This window comes from Mobula hypostoma, chromosome 3 (genome assembly GCF_963921235.1).
Source record: "Mobula hypostoma chromosome 3, sMobHyp1.1, whole genome shotgun sequence".
In the NCBI taxonomy this organism is placed as follows: Eukaryota; Metazoa; Chordata; class Chondrichthyes; order Myliobatiformes; family Myliobatidae; genus Mobula; species Mobula hypostoma.
Genome location: NC_086099.1, coordinates 179,983,623 through 180,008,324, shown reverse-complemented (window position 1 = coordinate 180,008,324; position 24,702 = coordinate 179,983,623). Strand labels below are relative to the sequence as shown.

Below are 24,702 nucleotides of genomic sequence, written 5' to 3'. Positions count from 1 at the left end.
TCTGCAGGGCATCTCCCTCCTTGACTCTGGCACTGGATGGAGATGCCCTCTGGGCATTCCTCAACCTAACGCCAGCTGAGCAGCATGATTACAGGGCCCTTGTAGTGGCACTGGATGCTGTTTCTCCAGCAGGGCAGCTTCAGACTGCATCTCCAATGTGTTACACAGGGTGCAGTTACCTGAGTGTTAGAAGGCAGTTGTGTGCACTGGGATCAACTGGCACTGTATTGGCCCTCGACCACCACCGACCGAGCAAGGCTGAAGGAAGGATGTGACACTCCAGCTGTCCTGCCTCTTGCCTCACCAAATAATGCCTCTATTGGGTGAGCTACAGACACCCCATAGCACCCCAGGCAGCAGTGTCAGTGACCACCAGGACTTAGGGACTTTGTTGTGAACTCCGGGGTAGCTGGGGACAGCTGACCCTTCTGGTGGGGAAAGTGTGGTCGACTGCACATCCCAGCATTCCCAATGAGCAGTGCTACTTATTGTTCTTGCATTAAAATGCTTTCATGGGATTATGGTTGGGTGTTCAAGTTCATTTATTGTTACATTTTAGCTCAGATTATACAGTTATTCGCATGTGTCTTTGTGGGTCACACTGACTGCAACCAGGATGTGTAATAATCACCTCCCCCGTCTGTATGTGACTGAGTGGTGTCTCTCCTGGGTCACAGCTCCCGGACTGTTTTTGTGTTTATCACAATAAAAGTAATGGTTGAGTTAAAGGAGCTTCGTCATCTGTCATTATGGACCAAATGCTTGCCACATTATACTTAAAGAAATTCAGTTTTTTTTTCTATATTTTTTATGTATTTCATAGTTCTGCTACCATAAAGTTAACAAGTTTCACAGCGTATGCTGGAGGTGTTAAATTTGATTCTGATTGTGATAGACAAAGCAGAATCAGAGGATGTTGTGCACTTGGATTTTCAGAGGGCCTTTGAAAAGGTGCTGCACATGAGGCTGCTTAACAAGATCAGAGCCTGTGGTTTTACAGGAAAGATACTTGCATGGATAGAGCATCGGCTGATTGGGGGGAGGCAAAATGTGGAAATAAAGGATGCTTTTTCTGATTGGCTGCCAGTGACTAGTGGTATTTTGCAGCAGTCAGTGTTGTGACTGATACTTTTCATGTTATACATCAATGTTCTGGATGACAGAATTGATGGCTTTGTGGTCACATTTGTGAGCAATACAAGATAGTTGGGGGCAGGTAGTACTGGGGATGTAGGGAGGCAGCAGAAGGATTTAGACAGATTAGGAGAATGGGCAAAGAATTGGCAGATGGAATCAAGTGTCAGGAAATGTATGGGCATCAATTTTGTTAGAAGGAATAAAAGTGTAGACTCTTTTTTAAAAGGAGAAAATTCAAAAATCTGTGGTGCAAAGGGACTTGGCAGGATTTCCTAAAGGTTAACTTGCTGGTTGGGTCAGTGGTGAGGAAAGCAAATACAATATTAGCATTCATTGCAGTAAGACTGGAATATAAAAGCAAGAAGCATAGAGATAAGGCGTTAGAATGGGGTTGAGAGAGTAAATGGATCAGTCATGATGAAAGTATAGGAGAAACCGCAATGGGTCGAATGGCCTAATTATGGTCCTATGTCTTATGGTCTTATGGAGAGTCAGTGAGTGTTGTTTACTTGGATTTTTAGAAAGCCTTTGACAAGATTCCGCACATGAACCTGCTTAACAAGATGAGTGTTTGTGGTATTACAGTAAATATCCTAGCATGGACAGAAGACTGGCTGACTGCAAAGAAGCAAAGAGTGGTGTTCCACAGCGGTTGGTATTGGGACCACTTCTTTTCACATTATGTGTCTATTTCTTTTTAACAGAATTGATGGCTTTGTGGCCAAGTCTAAAGATGATATGGAGATTGGTGGAGGGGCAAGTAGTTCTTGTGGATACAAGGAATCTGTAGAAGAACTTAGCCAGACTTAGGCAAAAAGTGGCAGATGGAATATAATACAGGAAAATGTATGGTCATGCACTTTGGTAGAGTGATTAAAGCTGTAAACTATTTACTGAACAGAGAGAAAATTCAAAAATCAGGGATGGAAAAGGACTTGAGAGTCCTCATGCAGGATTTCCTAAAGTTTAACTTGCAGGTTCACTCTGAGGTAAGGAACATAAATGCAATGTTCGCATTCATTTTGAGAGAACTAGAATATAAGAGCAAGAATGTATGCTGAGGCTTAATAAGGCTTTGGTCAGACCGCACTTGGAGTGTTAGGCTCCTTATCTAAGAAAAGGTGTGCTTTCATTGGAGTGTGTCCAGAGAAGGTTCATGATAATGATTACTCTATTGAAAGGGTTAATGTATGAGGAGTGTTTGTTGGCTCTGGGCCTGTATTCACTAGAATTTAGAAGAATGAGGGAGTCTCATTGAAACATATTGAATATTGAAAGACCCAGATAGAGTGGATGTGAAAGGGTCGTTTCCTGTATTGGGTTAGTCTCGGACCAGAGGGCAGAGCTTCAGAATAGAGGGACGTCCATTCAATAGGAGGAATTTCGTTAGGCCGAGGATTGAGTATCTGTGGAATTTATTGCCACAAATGGCTGTGGAACTCAAATCATTGAATGTATTTAAAGAAGAGGTTGATAGGTGCTTGATCAAGGTTACAGGCGAAGGCAGAATTGAGTTGTGAGGGAAAATGAATCAGCCATGACGGAATGGTGGAGAGACTCGATGAGCCAAATGGCCTTATTCTGCTCCTATTTTTATAGTCTTTTGGAAGTCAGCCAGTTTACTGTTTTGACCATTATGCTAAAAGCTATTTTGATGGGAAATGTTACCTGCATTTTCTCATCTGATGAATGAACTTCACTCCAGTAATAAGTTGGACATTTCCAAAGTTGTTGGACATGAATTTACACTTGGTATAGCCATAGTTGTACAACACACACATAATGCCTGAGCAGCTCAGCAAATCAGGCAGCCTCAATAAAGAGGAATAAGCCGTCAATGTTTTGGGCCAAGACCCTTCAGCAGGACCATGATTGTTACTTGTTGTTGAGATTTGTAACTATTACTGATAGACGACTACAAGGTTTTAGTGAAGAAAATAGATTTAAGCAGACAGATTTACAATAGACGAATGTGACATTGTGTTGTTTCATTACTCCCCGAGTTTCTTTTGGTTTGAGCAAAGTCCATTGCTATCTGTTCCTAGATATGGACAAATCCTTCTGTGAGATACGGTTTATCTTACTGCCTGATTTTTTTTAAGTTTATGAAGTCATTTTGTCTTTTCGTGTCATCGTGAAATTTGAAGCTTGGTCACAAAACTGCCTTCATGGTACAGTTACCTGACGTATTTGATGTTGTAATTATTTGAGTTAAGTACTGGCTCTTTCTGCAGGTCTGATTGCCCTCTCAGCCTATCAGAAAGTGGTGGTTACTATATGATTAGTGTAAATGTGTGCTTGATGGTTGACATGGATTCAATAATCAAGATGGTAGGAACAGTTTTCCCATCTAGAGCTCAGTGAAGAACAGTCAGTGAGATGCCTGCACTTTATTAGAGGTGCCCTCACGGAAATCTGCCAACCACTCCAGCCAGTGTTCCTCCCCTATATGTGGTGCAGGCTGGCTCCACATAGTTGATCAATTAATGTTCTTCATTTATTTATTTAGCGACACACTTGACATAAATAGTCCCAGCCTTAAAATCTGACTTGAGATGTGCTTACATTGCGTTTGCATGCTGCTTATAACATGAGAATTTGCAAACCTTTCAACTGTACATCATTTGATTTTATGCTCTTAGGTTTACTGAGGATGATTTTATTAAACTGTTCAAGCAACTTCAGAAATGCAAATGGGTGAAGAACATAGAAGAGCAGAAGATTTTGAGGTAATTTGCAGAGTTTAGTATTGCTGAAGTATAACTGAACTGCATCTAAATAATTCTTGAAAGAGAATGGTGGATTTATTTCTGGTGCTTCACTTTCATCTCACATCCCAAAGACAGCTCATAGATTTACAGAGCATGGGAAAAGGGCCTTCAATGCAACATATTCATCCCGACTAAGGTGCCTATCTCAGCTAACCCCATTTTCCTGTGTTTGGAACATGTCCCTCTCAAACTTTCTGACCCATGTACCTGAAAATGTCTCTGTAATTATTCCCACCACTTCCTCTTGCAACCACTCTGAGTGGAAAATCTTGCTTTTCAGGAACCCTTTAAATACTTCTCCTTTCATCACAAACCGAAGTCCTTTAGTTTAAGGCAATGGCCATCCACCTTACCAATGCTTCACATCATTTTATAAACTTTCATTAGGACACCCCTCAACCTCCTTTGTTTCAGGAAAAATAGGGAATAGATGTGCGGAATGATATATTAATCATCCAGTGTTTGTCTATGAGTTCCTACAAGACCATTGTCCACAGGTCTTACAAACAATATTATGTGATCCTCCTTTTAATGAGGGATAACCCTTTAGAACTGAGTTCAGGAAGGATCTTTTCATCCAGGAGGCCTTCAAAATCAAATTTTGACAGTAGAAAACTTATATGTGCCTGTCAAAATAAAATACAAGGATAACAGGTTTAGAGAACCTTGGTTTCAAGAGATATTGAGGCCCAATTTAAGAAAAAAGTGGGTGTATCGCAGGTATAGGCAGGTAGGAACAAATGAGGAACTTGGGTAGCAGTAGAAATGTAAGAGAACACTAAAGAAAGAAATCAGGAAAGCTAAAAGAATGCATGAGGTTGCTCCTTCATCATGAAGGAGAATCCTAAGAGATTCTACATACACTGTATGTTAAGAGCAAAAGAATTGTAAGGGACAAAATTAGTTCACTAGCAGATTAGAATGGTAATTTATGCTGGAGAGAAAGAGATGTAGGAGATCTTAGGTTGATTTCTTGCATCTGTATTGTTACAAGAACCACCCCTTGTTATAATAATCAAGGAGGCACAGTGAGAATCTGTAATTACCAACAAATACCTTTATTGTCTCAATGGAAGAACACGTGAACTTGCACAACCAAATATCTGTGTGCAGACCTATGAAGTTTTATTACTAAGTGAGCCTGACATTAGCAGGGAAAAGTTAGACGGTATTCTAAGAGACCTGATATATGGGTATTTGGATAAACAGTTCAAAAGTGTCAGGGGGCAGAAGTGTGTGTGGTTAACATTACTATGGAGAAGGTTCTGGGGAAGCTGAAGGTCTGAAGATTGATAAGTCACCTTCACCAGATAGTACATCCCAAGGGTTCTGAAAGACGTGGCAGAAGAGATTGTGGAGGCATTAGTAATCATCTTTCAAGAAACAATTGCTCTTGGTTGGCATGGTTCCAGAGGAAGGAAAATTACAAATGTCATTCCACTCTTCAAGAAAGGAGAGAGGTAGAAGAAAGGAAATTGTAGGCCCGTTAGTCTGACTTTCGTGGTTGGGAAGATGCTGGAGTCGATTGTTAAAGATGTGGTTTTGATGTACAGTACTTGGAACACATTATAAAATAGGCTGCAGTCAGCATGGTTTCCTTAAGGGAAAATCTTGCCTGACAAATGGTTTGGAATTCTTTGGAGAATAACCATAGACAAAGGAGAATTGGTGGATGTTGTGCACTTGGATTTTCAGAAGGCCATTGACAAGGTGACACCCATGAGGCTGCTTAACAAGTTAAGAGCCCATGCTATTAGGGAATGAACTTCGCATGGATAGAGCATTGGCTAATTGGCAGGAGGCAAATAGGAGGCAATAAAGGGAACTTTTTCTGTCTGGCTGCCAGTGACTAGTGGTGTTCCACATGTGTCTGTGTTGGGACAGCTTTTTTTTGCATTATATGTCAGTGATTTGGGTGACAGTATTGCTGGCTTTGTCGCAAATTTGTGGATGATACAAAGGTAGATGGAGGGGCAGGTAGTTGTGAGGAAGTAGAGAGGCTGCAGAAGGACTTGAACATATTAGAAAAATGGGCAAACTAGTAGCAGATGGATTACAGCATCGGGAAGTGTATGGTCATGCACTTTGGCAGAAGAAATAAAAGCATAGACTTTTTTCTAAGTTGAGAGAAAATTCAAAAATTCTGAAGCGCAAAGGGACTTGGAAGTCCTTGTGCAAGATATCCTAAAGTTAATATGTAGGTTCAGCCATGTGATGTTAGTGTTCATTGCGAGAGGACTAGAATATAAAAGCAGGAATGTAATGTTGAAGCATTAGTTAGGCCTCACGTGGAGTATTGTGAGCAGTTTTTGGGCCCTTATCTAAGAAGGAATGTGCTGGCATTGCAGAGGGTTCAAGGGAGGTTCAGGAAAATGATTTCAGAATTGAGAGGCTTGTCATTTGAGGAGTGTTTGATGGTTCTGGGCCTTGACTCACTGCAATTCAGAAGAATGAGGGGTGACCTTAGTGAAACCTATCGAATGTTGAAAGAACTCCATTGAGTCTATGTGGTGAGGATGTTTCCTATGGTGGGGGAGTCTAAGACCAGAGGCCACAGTCTCAGAATAGAGCAGAGTTCGGTTAGAAAAAAAGATGAAGAGGTATTTCTTTAGCCAGGGAGTGGTGAATCTGTGGAATTCATTGCCACAGACAGCTGTGGAGGCCAAGTCACTGGGTGTATTTAAGGCAGAAGTTGATAGATTCTTGATTAGTCAGGGCATGAAGGGATATGGGGAGAAGGCAGGACATTGGGGCTGAGACAGAAAATGGGTCAGCCACGATGATATGGCAGAGCAGACTCAATGGGCAAATGGCCGAATACTGCTCATATATCTTATGGATTTATGGGACTGATTTGGGATAGTCAGCATGGCTTTGTGCATGGTAGGTCATGTCCAAACAATCATAGAGGGATTTTTGTGGCAGTTACCAGGAAAGTTGATGAAGGAAGGCAGTGGACTTCTGTAAAGCATTTGATAATGTCCTGCACATGAGGTTAGTCAAGAGATTCAGTCACTTGGCATTCAAGATGAGCTGTAAATTGGACTAGACATTGGCTTTGTGGGAGAAGGCAGAGAGTGATAGTATATGGTTGCCTCTCTGACTGGAGGCCTGTGATTAATGGAGTGTCACAGGGATCGGTGCTGGGTCCATTATTGTTTGTCATCTTTATTAATGATCTGGATGATAATGTGGTGAACCAGATCAGCAGATTTGTGGATGACACCAAGACTGGGGGTAAAATGAACAGCAAGAAAGAGTATCAAAGCTTGCAGCAGGATCTGTACCAGCTGGGAGAATGGATTGAAAAATGACAGATGAAATTTAATGCAGACAAGTGTGAGGTGTGGCAGTTTGGGAGGACCAACCAGGATAGGTCTTACCACTGAGCAGTCGGACAGTGAGAGATGCGGTAAAACAATGTTCCCACACACATTGTGTTTGTTGCCACATAGCTGAAACTTTCTTTTATATAATGTTTTATTAAAATGCTGTGCAGTTTTCAGACCATGTGAAAATGTTTCTGCTCAGAGCGATGGTTGGTCTGCACAACTGTAAAAAAGAAAGTTGAGGCGTTGGATATGAGTCTAACGATTAGTAGAAACAGGCATCATGGTTGCTATAGATAGAATAAATGGTCCTGAGTGCTTTTTCCCAGAGGAGAAAAGTATAGAACTAGAGGGCACAGGTTCAAGGTGAGAGGAAAGGCATTGGAATGAGAATTGAGGGGTAGTTTTACACAGAGTGATGAATGGTTGGCTTGGGTGAGGTTGGTCAAGAGGGCCTGGTTCTGTGCTGTTTGCTTCTGTGATTCAATGTTTTCTCTTCCAGGTCACAGCTGCAGAAATGCTGCAATGCAAGTCAAAATTTTATTGTCACTCAGGACAATTCACCATTGGGAACAAATATCAGTTATAGTGCAGAACCTCAAAGAATTTTTAAAATTACAGAAGATGTTGTCAATCTACTTCCTAAGGTAGGTGATAGTTTACTCAAGTATGCATGAATTAAAAGTCAGTGTAAGATGTGCTGCATCTTTAAAAACCTTGTATACTGCAGAGGGCTCACAACTCCATAGTTCATTTTTCCAATTTACCAACCATTCCACTTCTCACGACATTTTCACAAATGCTGCATATGAAACTCTTGCTCTCTACCTCATCCTTTTCCATCATCCATGGATCCCATCAGTCCTTAAACGTGAAGCAACAATTGATTTGTATTTCTTCAAGGTGAATTTACTCCATTTGATGCTGCTGTTGTGGAGAAATCAATTGCAGACTGTGACTCTTCTACATTGTTCCAATGATGCCTAATGTAAGTTTGAGAACGGGCATCTCATTTTCCAATTAAGGATATCACAATCCTTGGGACTTAATGCTGAGTTTAACAGTTCCAGGTGACTTTTATGAAGATGTACCTTTGACTTTATTTCAATATTTTATGTTTCATTTTGTCTCTGTGGTATTTTTGTTCCAATTTTTATGATGATTGTTGCCTTGACAACTTTGGTCTTATCACAGACAATCCCTTTGGTTAAAATTGTGGAGATATTGGAAATCTGAAATTAAGACAGAAAGTACTGGAAACAGTAGTCAGCATCTGTGGAAAGAAAGTCAGTTACTAATTATCTTCTCACTTTTCCTGTTCTGATCAAGGGTTCTTAGTTAGAAACACTGACTCTTTTCTCTTTACGCTGGTTCTGCATGACCTGCCAAACACTTTCATCCCAGAAATGGGTGCCTTATCCCGAGAACCATGCTGAGAGGTCTCCTGCAGACACTCTCCAATACTTGCATATTCTTTCAAGAATGAGTTGACACACACCCACAGGACCCTCTGCCCCTGTATCCCTTTCAGAATGTTATTTTTCTTCCTACAAAAAAGGAATCACTTCAAATTTCTCTACACTAAACTTTATTTGCAAATTTAAATTGAGGGCTTCACATAGTTTTGTCTGAAATATCTAATTTAAATTCCTGTCAATACATGAGGCATGAGCCTAGCCTGGCCAAGCTTTCCTCAAAAAGCAACAAGCTCTCCCTGTGGTATTAGTTTAATGACCTTAACTGGTTCAAATACATTAACTTCCTTCTTTAAATATGTTGTATGCAATACTGCAGATATCACTGAAGCATAACCTCCCTAATTTATTTATTAGAGTTATCAGGAAATAAATAATGAAATTGTTAGCTGGTCAACTATCTGTTTATTCCAATCTGTTATGTTCTGTGTTAGGTGCTTTTATTGTGGCACTAACTTTTGATGCAGTTTTATCTCATATGTACATATAGCATTTCAGCTCAATATCTTGGTTCACCAAGAAAGAGTGGGTTCATGAAACAACAGGAATAGTGTTTAAACATCTGGAATGTAATTTAAAATTATGACTATTGCATGAAAATTGAATCAAACAACTAGTTCAGATACTAGCAGAAAAGGAGAAGCTCGTTGAAGTACCTTTGTACACAGTGGCAGACTAGAAGCAGTGGAAAACCTAGCTTTAGATCAAAGAAAGATATGCAATGTCTAGTCTTTATGGTTACTTCTACTGTTAATGAGAATTTTTATCTTAAACATATTAAATGGCAGCCACTGAAACACTGCTGTATGGAAAGGAATCCTTACCTATCATTGGAGTCATTCATGAATTAACATCTTGGGTAGGCAAATGTTCATCTTGTAGCAGACAGGGTCAGTGAGAACGGGAAGGCTATCCTAGTGTCAGCTACTGTCTTACAGTTACTGTAACCACATAAGCTTAAAGTATTTTATCATAGAATACGGTTTGTTTTCCATTTAGCAAAATCTCTTGGCAGCACTAATGCACAGCTCTTGGCAATTCAAGTTCAGCTTAATTCAAATGGAGGTAGGCAAAGGACACTCCAATTCTAGATGATCCGAGTAAATATCTCATCAATGGTGAACACTGAGCAGTATTATGTTGATGATGGGAAATTCTGTGATACAAATGCCATGGAAGGTCAAGAGAATATGGGAACATAACCAAAGAACCAGAAATTGGTTGTTTGACCCTCTGAGGCAGCACCACTACTCATCATGGCAGACCTTCTTCCTCAGCTCCATTCTCACACCTTTCCCCATATCTGTTAATATTCAGAAATCTATTCTTTTGTGTGAAGTTGATGACTGAGGCTCCATTGCCCTAGACAATAATAAACAATCAGCAAACGAAAAAACTTCTTCTCGTCTTAGTCCTAAGATTAATATTTGATTACTCAGCCAGTGGAAATGGCCTCACTCCATCCAGCCTGTCTGGACTTGTAGGAATACTTCAGTCTTCAAATAATTCTTCTCTCGTTCTTTTAATCTCTGGAGAAAAACAAGCTTAATCTGTGCAATTACTCCTTGTACAGCAACAAGAAAATTAAGTTTGATGAATATTAACTGCACACCCTCCAGAGCAAGTACATCCCTTTTAAAGATATGTTACTAAAACTATAAATGATATTCCAGTTGAGGAATCAGCAAAGCCCTTTATAATAAGACAACGTTGCTCCTGTACTCAAATCACCTAGTAATAAAGACCAGCATACAATTTGCTTTTCAAATTGGTTGCTGTATATTCACATTAACTTTTAATAGCATGTGTACAAGGTCACCAACGTACCTTTCAGGACAAACGTTTCCAAATAGGTCACTGTTTTGTGTTCTGTGTGTCAAGGTGGATGATTTCACATATCTCCTTATTCCATCTGCCATGTGTTTACCCACATGCTTGTTCATGTTAATTTTCTAAAACAGAATGTTTCTAGTCCAACAAGTTCTCCATGAGGCGGTGTAAATATCAAGGGTCTTTAGTAGTACCCTTGCAGAGGGAATTTAGTGATAGTCATGTTTAGTAAGGAATATTAACATTTCACTTTCAATTCAAGACCATTCTGCATGGAAGGAAGCCAGATATCTGACTTAAGCGTAAAGAAATTGGCTACTAAAAATATCAAGGGAAGATTATGGTGCATTGAACCAACAGCTTTATGTAATCACGGTGAATTGTATAGAATACAGTAGCATTATAGCACAATGATTTGGCAATACACTATCAGAGTGCTATCTGTAAGATCGAGGTTCAATTCCAGCTGCTGTCTGTAAAGAATTTGCATGTTCTCCCTGTGACCGCTTCAGATTCTTCTGGGTGTTCTGGTTTCCTCCCACATTACAAAGATGTTCGGTTCAGATGGGAGAGTTGTGCACATGCTGTGTTGGCGCTGGAAGCCTGGCAATACTTGTGGGCTGCAGAGCCCTATCCTTGCTGATGTGATTCGATGCAAACAATGCCTTTCACTGTTTGTTTGAATGTATATGAGACAAAAAAAAGCTAATCTTTGAATAGGAGCATAACACCTTTGGCGTCTGCTTATTTCCCATTAATATTACCTCTCTCATGGTCTGAGCAGTTATGATTTTGTATACTTCTGTATATGTGTATACAAAACCATTATTCTATTTTATATACTTGTAGATCTTACTGATTCCTGCCACTTCACTTTCACTCTTTATTTGATAAATTTTAAGTATGTAATCCACTGGGTAAGTGTGTAGGTATCTACCTGTTGTGAGAGGGGAAACGTGCTTTGGTTGGAGTTACAGCTGAAGCCACAATTGAATCCATTGCACACGTTTTATTCACTTCCCAGCTGTAGTTGCATGCAATAAATTCAATGTATTAAATAATTATCCTGTGAAATTCCCATCTCAGCAGAACATGTATGTCTTGGATCACATTTTATAAACTTGTGAAAAAGAACACTTCATTGTCTAAGTTAACCATTTTAGTTGTGAAGACTGCTTCACTGTGGCAACTCGGACCTCACAGCATCGAACATAAGGAAATTTTGATAACCTATAAAACTTGTTTCAAATACAATTATTTTAAACTGCATTCAGATAATTTGTAGATTCTTTTGTCTTCTTTCTGTCTCTGAAATGAGTTTTAAAACATAATGAGGATGATTGATGTTTTCCTACCTCCTCACCCTGCTATTTCCTTCTTTAAATGTACTGTAAAATAATCCCATGAGGTTGATTATGCAAATTCAGTTTTCTGCAGAATTTAAGAAATGATAAGAATTGTAAGAGATTCTAATTCAATGTCACTGATTTTGTTTAGACAGTACCATTTAAAAAACTTAAGCACTGCTCTGTTGTTGGAAATGCTGGAATTTTAGCGAACAGCAGTTGTGGAACTGAAATAGATCGGGCTGACTTTGTATTCAGGTATGAATCAAAATGTGGCTTGCATTTGCTTCTGAAATGTTGGCCTGCTAGAGATAATCATTTGGTTTGAAAATCACCTCTGACTAGAATTTTCTGAGGCCTATTGCCAATTCAATGATTAATGTGGTGTTAATGATGATTACAAAATTTGAGTCATTTATTGTTAAATAATTAAATTACAATCTATCACATCAGTCGTCTTCGCTAGTCTGATTAAAAATGTATGCTTATTTTTTCCCATTAACTTGCTGTTCTTCATGATGTACATATAAGTAGCAAGTTTATATTATGCAATATTAATTATAATTTTTTATGTATTTGCTTGCAGGTGTAATCTGCCTCCTGTTGTTGATTATAAGGATGATGTGGGTACTAAAACGGATATTGTGACTTCCAATCCAACTATCATTGTGAATAGGTCATTATTTATTTATTTAGCTACTAAAAACAAAGATTAAGAGAAATGTATCTAAGATTGAAGAGCCGTGAATTGAAAACAGATGTATGTTGTAGCCAGTCCCCATATCTTCAGGAATTTTTCTTTCTATTTGTTTCTTCATCATTGTCTTCTCTAGGAATTTGATGAGTTCATGCAAGCAAGGAATTTCATTGCTCCTTGGTGTACATGACAATAAACTAATCTGAATCTTTAGCAACATGTAAAATACTGAGGAACTCAGTGGCTCAGGTGGCTTCTGTGGAGAGAGACAGACAATCAATGTTTTGAATCAGTTGTCTTCATCTCGACTGAAAGAGAGAGGGGAGCTAGCCAGTATTAAAGTGTGGAGGGAAGGGATGGTGCAAGAGCTAGCAGGCAGTGGGTAGATCCGGGTGAGGAGGAATGGAAAAGCAGATTGGGGAGGGAAAGTTGAATTTTCCCCAGTTCATCTATCTCCACCACATTCTTCCTCCATAAACCTTCCACAAGAGGTCATAAAGAAGCTGGTATCATTGATTTTGATGCTTTCATGTTGCAGAGCAACAAGACAGAATATGAGATGGTGCTTTTCCGGTTTGCTTCTGCCCTCAATGTGGTATGCATAGACATCTCAGTGTGGGAATGGAAAGTGGAGTTAATATGGCTGGCAACATGACTTTGATCTCTGGGGAGTGTGTAGACCACATGATTCATAGCCAGAGGCTTTAGTACAGAATGTGACATGAATCAGAGACTAATGCTGTGAAAACCGGAGCTTTTGGAAATTTTGCTCACCAGAGAGGTCCTGAGAGGATGTAATGCCTCTGAAACCCCAGCACTCACTGATGTGCTGTTATTCACCTCCTGCCCTATGATCCTTGACCTCTCTGAATGGCGAGTTATTGCCACATCACCACCTCCACTAATGGAGTACTACGAGAGGGGTGACCATTGAAGTATTGTATCTCCAGCTGCTTGCTGGAAGTGGCACCCACTGTTAGTTAGAAAAGTAGCAATGTAGTGTAATATGCTCCTCAGTGGATTATGTTTATCCAACAGCTGAAGTCACATGCAAAGCTCCAATTTGTGACAATAAGGCAGAAATGGGCCTTGCATGAATAGTGAAGACATTAAGCTTGGGTTGTTTTCTCTGGAGTGACAGAGGCTGAGGAGAGATCCTTAAAATTATACAAGGCATAGATAAAGAGGTCATAAAGAAGCTGGTATCATTTTCCTGGGGTCAAAATGTCTAATACTAGAGGTCATGCATTTTATCCATGAAGGAATAGTTCAAAGGAGTTGTGTGGGGCAAATCTTTTACAAAGAGAGTGGAGTGTGCCTGGAGTACACTGCTGGGGGTGGCAACTGGAGACAAATATGAAAGAGGTAATTAAGAGGGTATATAGAATGTCTATAGAATGGAAGGATACGGACATCGTTTAGGCAGAAGGGATTAGCTGAGTTAGGCATTTTATTACTAGATTAATTTGTATCGCACAGCATGGGCCAAAACGCATGTTCCTGTGATATTCTATGTTTTACATATCATAATTACATATCTGGAAACTAACACGTGGAATTGTCATTTTGAATGTTACTTCGTCTGCATATGATTGCTAATTTGACTTTACTTACAGATTCTCCTGATCACTTACAAAAAATATTTTGTGGGATTGATAATTTCCTTGAACTTCAGGGCCTAAATTTAAACTGTATAATTTAAATTACAGGTTTAAAAGTCTTAATTTAAGAAGAAAACCATTTATGGACCATATATCTGCATATGAAGATGCATTTATTCTGTTGCCTGCATTTTCTTTTTCATTCTGTACTTCAACTTCATTTAAAGTTTTATACACTCTGCAAGATTTTGGAACGAAACAACAGGCAGTGTTTGTAAATCCTTCGTATATGAAATCCATCAGTAAATTCTGGAAAGATAACGGTGTAAACGAGGGTTTTCTTTCCAGTGGTTTGATAATATTAAGTGCAGCATTGGACATGTGTGAGGAAGTTCGGTTGTATGGATTTTGGCCCTTCACCAAGGACATGAATGGAAACCAATTCTTCCATCATTACTACGACAATGTGTTGCCATCAAGAGCTCACAAAATGCCTGCTGAGTTCTACAAACTAATGCAGCTTCACATGAAAGGCATTGTGAAACTGCGAGCTGGTAGCTGTGAAAACGTAAGAAATTGATAAACTTGAAACAAAAAATCTTAATATTTTGTGATTGGGAAGCAAAAATAAACTTCCTTACAACTATTATTGATGCAACATAGAAAACATTCTGTCTGGATATTTAACAGCTCTGCATATGACTGCAAGAAACTGCTGAGAGTTTTGGACGTAACTTAGCACATCACGGAAACCAGCCTCCTCTGTGGTAATTCTGTCAATATTTTGTGTGGAAAGATGCCTTTCAACCCAATGAGTTCAGGCCCATCCACTTTACATTAATCCTATGTTTTATTTTCCCTAAATTCTCTTCAATCCTCTTCCCCTTATCAACAACTGGCAATTTACAATGGCCAGTTAACCTACCATTCCACACATCACTGAAATGTCAGGGGAAGCTATGTGGAAGCACCCAGAAGTTACCCACATGATCACAGGGAGAACCAGCAAACTCCAGTAACAGAGCACCCAAGATCAGGAATGAATCTGGTTGCTGGCACTATGAGTCAGTCACTCAACTAGCAGAGCCACAGTGACAGGGTATAAATGTGTTTTTTTTTTAAATTTATGGTTTTCTCTCTCTTCAGATAATCTAATAAATTATTACTACTGATAACACTTTATGATACTGCACTAAATATGTTAACTAAATTGTAGCACCCTGGTTAAGATTTTACTGCTAATGTTGTAGGTTTTTGTAAAGTTGCTGCCATTTTCTGTGGAAGCAGTGTGTTCTGCTGGTAGTGTTTGGGTTATCGTTAAGGGGTTGTGATGTTCATGCATCCAATCATGATGGTGGAATTGGGAGAAGGTTCTAGAGAATGCTGGGCAGAGAGGTTTTCTAATGGACACTGGGGTGGGTCGAGGTCTTTTTGGCGAGAGATAGAGAGAGAAGTATCTGAAGAGAACCAGCCGTGGGATTCATTCCAACGAAAGTGCGTGATTCGATGGAGTCCGAGAGGGGAAATCCTACCGGTGATCGGTGAATAGGAGTTGGCGCCGTGAGTACATTGGACACATCAGCTTTTGGAAGATCTGAGCTCCAACCTCTGCACTTTTGACTTTTAATTATGGTGGGGGCCCTTTGGTTTTTCTCTTTTACTTCTTTCATCTTAAATAACAGTGTATTTTGTGTGTAAGAGAAAGAGATATATGATTAGATTGACCAGATTTAAGTGTTCAATTACTTATATTCATACTCTGAATAAAGTTATTTTGATTTTGAACACCCAAGTTGTAAAGAATGGTGAATATAACACATTTACAGTTAAGAAAATGTACATTGATTAATGGCTTTGGTAAAGCTTTGCAAAGTACAAATAACAAATTGAAAGTTCTTTGAATTCTGCATTTTACATCTTCTCCAAAATTTTAAGACTTTAATATTACCCAAGCAATGAACACAATTATGAAATTGCAAAATGTTTTTAACATGGAAAGAGACATTCAACCCATCCTGGCTCCACATATGAACAATCCAGTTCATCTCCCCATCCATAGAGCCCTGAGAATTATTTCAGATACTGATCCAACTTCTTTTTGAATGTTCTCATAGAATCGTCCACTCCAACTCCCCTGGTCATGAAAACAAATTGTATCACTATTGATTCTTTTGTCTTTCAGCCTCATTCTAATTCCTGTAGTTCCAAATCGTTCTGATGCTCAGACCAGGTTCTCCCCATCTACTCTCTATGAGCTCCTAATGATTTTAAGTCTTTCTTCATAGGATCACCTTGCAGCCATTAGCATTCCAAAGAAAACAAACTTAACTTCCTGAACATCCATATAAATAACATCTCTCATCCTTGGCATCATAACCTGAGGCTATAGGAAATTGTGCTATTTCTCTATATGTGTCGAAATTGAGTGTGCCTGACCAGACCATAAGACCGTAAGACATAGGAGCAGAAATTAGGCTATTTGGCGCATTGAGTCTGCTCCACCATTCAATCATGGCTGATCCTTTATTTTTCTCCTCCTCAATCCCATTTCCCGGCCATCTTCCTGTAACCTTTGATGCCACGTCCAATCCAATCAAGAACCTATAAATCTCTGCCTTAAAAACATCCAATGACCTGGACTGCACAGCTGCATGTGGTAACTAATACCACAAATTCATCACTCTTTGGCTGAAGAAATTTCTCCACATCTCTGTTTTGAAAGGACGTCCCTCTATCCTGAGGCTGTGCCCTCTTGTCCTCGAATCTCCCACCATGGAAAACATCCTTTTCCCACATCTATTCCATTTAGGTCTTTCAACATTTGAAAGATTTCAATGGGATACCCCCTCATTCTTCTAAATTCCTGCATGAACAGACTCAGAGCCATCAAACATTCCTTATATAATAACCCTTTTATTCCTGGAATTATCCTTGTGAACCTCCTCTGGACTCTCTCCAATACCTGCATATCTTTTCTCAGATAAGGAGCCCAAAACTGTTCACAATACTGAAAGTGAGGCTTCACCAGTGACTTATAATGCCTCAGCATCACATCTCTGCTCTTGTATTCTAGACCTCTTGAAATGAATGCTAACATTACATTTGCCTTCCTCACCACTGACTTAACCTGCAAGTCAACCTTTCAAGTCCCTGTGCATCTCAGATTTTTGGATTTTCTCCCTGTTTGGAAAGTAGTCTGCACATTTATTTCTACTACCAAAGTGCATGACCATGTGTTTTCCAACATTATATTTCACTTGCCACTTTCTTGCCCATTTTCCTAATCTGTCTAAGTCTATCCGCATCCTATCTGTTTCCTCAACACTACCCATTCCTCCACCAATATTTATATCATCTGCAAACTTGGCAACAAAGCTATCTGTTTTATCATCTAAATCATTTATATACAGCATAAAAAGAAGTGAGCCCAACACCGACCCCTGCCGAACACCACTAGACACTGGCAGCCAACCAGACAAGGATCCTTTTATCTCCAGTCACTCTCTCCAGCCAATGCTGTAACCATGATAGTAGCTTTCATCTAATACCATGGGCTCTTAACTTGGTTAACAGCCTCATGTGTGGCACCTTGTCAAAAGCCTTCTGAAAGTCCAAATATACAACATCTACTGAATCCCCTTTATCTATCGTACTTGTAATCTCCTCAAAGAATTCCAATAGTTTGTCAGGCAGGATTTTCCCTGAAGGAAACCATGCTGACTTTGTCCTATCTTGTCCCATGTCATCAAGTACCTCATCCTTAACAATTGACCCCAACATCTTCCCAACCCCTGAGGTCAGGCTGACTGGTCTATAATTTTCTTTCTACTGCCTTCCTCCTTTCTTAAAGAGTGAAGTGACATTTGCTATTTTCTATTATCTGGCACCGTGCCAGAGTCCAATGATTTTTGCAAGATCGTTGCTAATGACACCACAATGTCTAATGCTACCTCTTTCAGAACCCTAGTGTGCAGTGTATTTGGTCCAAATGACTTGTGTACCTTTAGGTCCTTCAGCTTTTTGAGTATCTTTTCCCTTGTAATAGTAACTACACCCACTTCTCTTCCTTCACACACTACAACATCTAGCACACTGCTCGTGTCTTCCAGACTGAAGACAGATGCAAATGCTCATTTAGTTCATCTGCCCCATCTTCTTGTCCCCCATTTTTTTTCCTCATGCCTCATTTTCTAGTGGTCCTATATCCACTTTGATCTCTCTTTTATTTTTTATATACTTGAAAATGTGTTTACTATCCACTTTAGTTTTCTAGCTTGCTTTTATATATCATCTTTTCCCTTCTAATGATTCTTTTAGTTGCTCTCTGTAGGTTTTTAAGAACTTCCCAATCCTCTATCTTCCCACAAGGTTTTGCCTTGTTGTATGCCCTTTCTTTTGCTTTTACATTAGCTTTGCCTTCTCTTTTCAGCCACGGTTGTAGTATTTTACCATTTGAGTATTTCTTCATTTCTGGAATACACATGCCCTGCACCATCCTCATTTTTCCCAGAAACGCACACCATCGCTGCTCTGTTGACATCCCTGCCAGCAGCTCCTTCCAATTTACTTTGGCCAACTCCTCTCTCATACCACATTAATTTCCTTTACTTCACTGAAATACTACTGCATCAGACTTTACTTTCTCCCTTTCAACTTTAAAGGTGAACTCAGTCATATTTTGATCGCTGGTTCCTAAGTGTTTTTTTACCTTAAGCACCCTAATCACCTCTGGTTCATTACATAACACCTAATCCAGTATAGCTGATCCCCTCGTAGGCTCAATGACAAACTGCTCTAAAAAGCCATCTCTTAGGCATTCAACACACTCACTCTCTTGATATCCATTACCATCCTGATTTTCCCAGTCGAACTGTATGTTAAATTCTCCCATGTCTGTCATAACGTTGCCCCTTTGACACGCCTTCTCTATTTCCTGTTGTAATCTGTGGTCCACCTCCCAGCCACTGTTGGGAGGCCTGTATATAACTGCCATCAGAGTCCTTTTACCCTTGCATTGTCTTAACTCAAACCACAAGGATTCAACATCTTCCGATCCTATGCCACATCTTTCTACTGATTTGGTGCCATTCTTTACCAGTAGAGCCGTGCCAACCCCTCTGCCTACCTTCCTATCCCTCCGATACAATGTGTAACCTTGGGCATTCAGCTCCCAACTACAACCATCCCTCAGCCATGATTCAGTGATGTCCACAACGAGAGTCCTTAAATTAAGCCGAGACTTTTGCAAATCCTGCCTGCTAGCATTTTGTTGTTCATGCAGCAAAACACCTAGATTCCTCTTCAGTTCATTCACTTGCAATCACTTTCCATTTAGATAGATATCTGCTTTTTGATTTCCCGCTCTGCATGACTTCTATACTTTCCCACATTAAATTCCACTTACCAGTCTTTTGCCCACTCGCTCAATATACATATCTATACCCACTGCACAGTCAGAGTGGTGTAGTCATAGAACACAGATAGAAGATTTCTGTGTCACTTCACTTGTCCATACCAATCAAATTGCCTACCTGAGCAAGTCTCAGTTGCCTGTGTTCAGCCCATCTCCTCTTAACCTTTCTTGTCCACTACCTCTCGAAATGTCTTAAATGATGCCATTTGCCTGCCTCTACCACATCTTGTGGTAGCTCATTCTATATGTCCACTACCCTCTGTGTGAAAAATTTACCCATCACCTTAAATATATGTCCTCGACTTAAAACTCCTTGATGCTGGGAAAAAGATGGTGAACTTTCACCTTATCTATGTCCCTCAGTACTTTTAAAAACCTCTCTAACATTATGTCTCAGACTCCTACACTCCATAGAAAAAGATGCCCAATCCAATCCTGCCTCTATTTATAATTAAAGCTCTCTAATTCCCTTAACTATTCCTTGTGAATCTTTGCTGCATGCTTTCCAGATTTCTCTCACCAGCAAGGGAGAGAGAGGTCACTCCTGCAATGATGAGAACAGAGACGAGGGACTCACTTTTCCAATGTTACGATCTTCCATGTCACTTCTCCAAGACCTCCGTCTCGAGGACCAAGAGGCTTTCACACTCCATTTAAGACAAATTTACAGCACTAAATCAGACTTAGAAACAAAAGCTGCTTCATTTTATCTTCATCACCTTTGCCTTCTTGTTAAATATAGCCCCATACTGAATACAACTATACTAGAGAGGACACAGTGGGCATTCACTGGGATTTTGTCTGAGATAGAGCATTTGAGTTATATGGAGATTGCTGAAGGCAGAGGAGCAACATGTTAGAAGAACATAAAATACTGAGAGACATAGGCAGACGTCAGAGTCTTTTTCCCAACATGAAAATATCAAATTCTAGAGGGGCACAGCATTACTCTGAGAAAGGGAATGTTTAAAAGAGGTTTACAAGGCAAGATTTTATACACAGAGAATGGTGGATGAGGTGATGGAAGCACCAATGATAGCAATGTTTATGGCAGTTGTTCACCTGAGCAGACAGAGAATGGAGGGGTATAGATGGTATGCAGGAAGATGGGAACATTTTATTAAATTTGCATCATAAACTATGCAGACATTGTGCGTCGAAGGGTCTATCCCTTCACTGTAGTGTTCCACCTTCTTTCTTAATAGAGACCAGGAAGATCAGGGTCATGTGAAGCTATGGGTGCAGGTGGTGGATGGTCGTATGAACAGCTGATGCATATCACAAGTCCTGGTTATGCAACCATTGATGCCAGGCAGACAATCTCTGAGGAGTATTGATAATGGCTGGGGTCATCCGTCTTGTGAAGACACTGCCCAGAAGAGGACAATGGCTAATTACTTCTGTAGAAAAATTTGTCAGGAACTCTTGTGGTCAAATTCCACGATCACCCATGTCACGACATCGCACATAATGACAATGGTGATAAATCTAATATCATAACTAGTAAGTTATTGGGGAGAAAAAAACTTAAGAACAGTTTTATTCTTTACTTGGAAAACCAGGATTATTGCGGAATCACTAGCTTGGATTGCTTACAGAGATACTGTCTGATCAATGTCATGTATTTTCCAAAGAGGTAATGGTGTATTATAAACTCCGAGTCATTAGAATCAGACAGCCTAGAAGCAAGTCCTTGAGCTCAACTCATCACTGCTGACTGTGTTGCTCAGAGTCAGTCCCATCTGCCCATATTTGGTCCATCGTCCTCTCAACATCTCTTAACTGTTAATGAGGGCAATGTGGTTGATGTAATCTACAGAGAATTCATTAAGGCCTCTGAGAAAGTTTCAGGGCCAGATAACAAATTAAATCTAAAATTGACTTGCTAATAGAAGCAGAGGTGATGGAAAAGGATTGTATTTGTGATTAGAAGCCTATGATGAGAAGTGTCTTTTAAGTATTGATGCTGTTAGTATATGTAATGATTTGGCATGAATATAAGAGGTGTGGATTAATATACTTCATGTGAAAACTCCTGGCTTCATTTCGAGTACAGTTGGAGGAAGTGGAGGCTGTCTTTTCCTCAATTAGCCCTTTTTGCAATGAAGCACTTGGAAGTTGCATAATCAAGGCCCTACCTTGAAACGCAATCAGAGATAATTTCTAAATAAGGAGTTATTTGTGGGATGATGTTTGATAAGGCAGAATAAAACTGGCTGATAAGAAGAGTAGTCTGTATCTGTGGTAATTTTGGATTGGCAATAGCATCTTCTCCACCCCGAACCCTTGAGTCAGTGTTGGAATTATGTAAATCATAGCTTACAAAACATAAAATTATCTATAAAATAAAAACAAACATGGCAGAAATAAATATCAATATAATAACCATGTGTGTCTATTTCGACCTCGAATAACAGAAAAGGCTGCCATTCAGCAATATGCTTCACCACTACATTCACCAATATTTCCCCCCAGGAAACCTGAATATTTGCCCTGCATGGCCATATTTAAATATTTTTTGTTGATAGCACTGTTGTTGGCTGAATCAAAGGTGGTGATGAATGGGCATACAGGAGGGAGATTGAATGGTACTGTGCAATCAACCTCTCACTCAAGGTCAGCAAGACAAAGAGCTGATTTTCATCTACTGGAGGAAGAAGCCAAAGGTCGATGAGTCAGTCATTAAAGGCTCAGAGTTGGGGAGGGTCAGTAACATTAAATTCCTTGGAGTTAAGACAGAGGAGCTGTCCTGGGACCAGCACGTAAATGCCATCAAAATTAAGGCTCAAGAGTGCCTCAACTTTCTTAGATGTTTGCGTAGATTTGGCATGTCATCTAAAACTTTCTGTGGATACACAGTGGAGTGTATCCTGACTAGCTGCATCATGGCCTGGTACAGTCATAGAGTCATAGAAAAATACAGCACACAAACAGGCCCTTCAGCACATCTAGTCCATGTGGAAAACCGATGAAACTGTCTACTCCAAAATCCTGCATAGGACCAGAGCTCTTGATATCCCTGCTATCCAGGTAACTATTCAAACTTTTAAGTCAAGCACACATGAACCACTTGTGCTGGCAGCTCATTCCCCACTTTCCTGACCTTCTGAGTGAAAAACCTTCCCCTTCGGTTACCCTTAATCTTATCACCTTTCACCCTTAAGCCATGACCTCTAGCTGCAGTCCCACCCAATCTCAGTGAAAAAAGCCTGCTTACGTTTATCCAATCTATAACCCTTATAATTTTGTATGCCTGTATCAAATCTCCTCTCAATCTTTGAAAGAATACAGTCTCAACATTTTCCATCTTATAACTCAGGTCCAACAGACCCCCAACATCCCAACTCTTCCTTCAGTTAGTCCTGACGAAGGGTCTCGGCCTGAAATGTCGACTGCGCCTCTTCCTATAGATGCTGCTTGGCCTGCTGCGTTCACCAGCAACTTTGATGTGTGTTGCCCCAACATCCTTGTAAATTTTCTCTGTAATCTTTCAACCTTGTTTATATCTTTTCTGTAGCTAATGAGCAAAACTATACACGATTCTCCAAATTAGGCCTCACCAAGTTCTTATACAACTTATAAATAACATCTTAATTCCTGTACTCAAAACATTGATTTATGAAGGTCAATGTGCCAAAAGCTTTCTTTATGATCCTTTCTACCTGTGATGCCACTTTCAATGAATTATGGACTTGTATTCCCAGATCTTTTTTTTCTACCACACCCCTCAGTGCCATATCGTGTAAAGACTACCCTGGTTAGTCCTACTTAAGTGGAAATCCTTGCACTTATCTGCATTAAATTCCATCTCTCATTTTTCCACCCATTTTTCTTGCTGATCCAGATCCCTCTGCAAGTCATGATAGCCTTCTTCGCTGTTCACTCACCCCAGTCTTGGAGTCATCCGCAAATTTAATGATGTAGTTAACCATATTATCATCCAAATGAGTGATATAGATAACACACAGCAAAAGACCCAGCACCATTCCCTGCGGCACTCCACTAGTTACAAGCCTCCAGTCAAAGAGGCAACTCTCTACGACCACTCATCGGCTCTCCCTCAAAGCCAACGTCTAATCCACTTTACTACCTCATCCTGAATACCAAGCGACTGAACCTTCCTGACCAGCCTCCCATGCGGGACCTTGTCAAATGCCTTCCTAAAGACAATAAGATCAAAAGACATAGGAGCAGAATCAGATCATTCCATCATGGCTCATCTTGGATCCCACTTAATCTCATACTCTTGCCTTCTTGCTATATCCTTTAATGCCTTGACCCATCAGGAAACTATCAAATTCTGCTTTAAATATACCCACAGACTTGGCTTCCACCGCAGTCTGTGGCAGAGCATTCCACAGATTCACCACTCTCTGGCTAAAAAAATTCTGATCTACTTCCGTTCTAAATGGCTGCTCTCAATTTTCAGGCTGTGCCTTCTAGTTCTGGATACCCCACCACAGGAATCATATTCATGAACCTCCTCTGGACTACCTCCAATGACAACACATCCTTTCTGAGATATGGGGCCAAAACCTGTTGACAATACTCTTGTGTGCAGCCTGACTTGCGTCTTACAAAGCTTCAACGTTAGCTCCTTGTTTTTATATTCTATTCCCCTTGAAGTAAATGCTAACATTGCATTTGCCTTCTTTATCGCAGACTCTACCTGTAAATTAACCTTCTGGGAGTCTTGCATATGGACTCCTTGTCCTCAGCATCTCTGATGTTTAAACCATCTCGCCATTTAGATAACAGCCCTCACTCTTGTTCGTTTTACCAAAATGCATTATCATACATTTCCCAACACTGTATTCCACCTGCCATTTTTTTGCCCATTCTTTCCATTTGTCTAAGTCCTGCTGCAAAAACATTGTTTCCTCAGCATTACCTACACCCGAACCTATCTTTGTACCTTCGGCAAACTTTGCCACAAAGCAATCAATTCCATTATCCAATTCATTGGCAAACAATGTGAAAAGAAGTGGTCCCAGTACTGACCACTCAGGAGCACCACTACTCAATGGTGGCCAACTAGAAAAGGCCCCCTTTATTCCCACTCACTGCCTCCTGCCTGTTAGCCATTCCTCTATCCATGCCAGT

At 40.0% G+C, this 24,702-nt stretch overlaps 1 protein-coding gene across 1 annotated transcript in view; it reads left to right on the top strand.

The window, feature by feature from the left end:
* LOC134343620 (alpha-2,8-sialyltransferase 8F-like) overlaps positions 1–15,908 on the top strand; it is an 84,091-nt gene extending 68,183 nt beyond the window's left edge. The window contains exons 3-7 of the mRNA XM_063042387.1: positions 3,780–3,866; positions 7,740–7,884; positions 12,040–12,146; positions 12,475–12,564; positions 14,295–15,908. Coding sequence (XP_062898457.1) covers positions 3,780–3,866; positions 7,740–7,884; positions 12,040–12,146; positions 12,475–12,564; positions 14,295–14,766 — 901 coding nt within the window. The 3' untranslated portion in view covers positions 14,767–15,908. The remainder of the gene's footprint in view (positions 1–3,779; positions 3,867–7,739; positions 7,885–12,039; positions 12,147–12,474; positions 12,565–14,294) is intronic.
* The last annotated feature ends 8,794 nt before the right edge of the window (positions 15,909–24,702 follow it).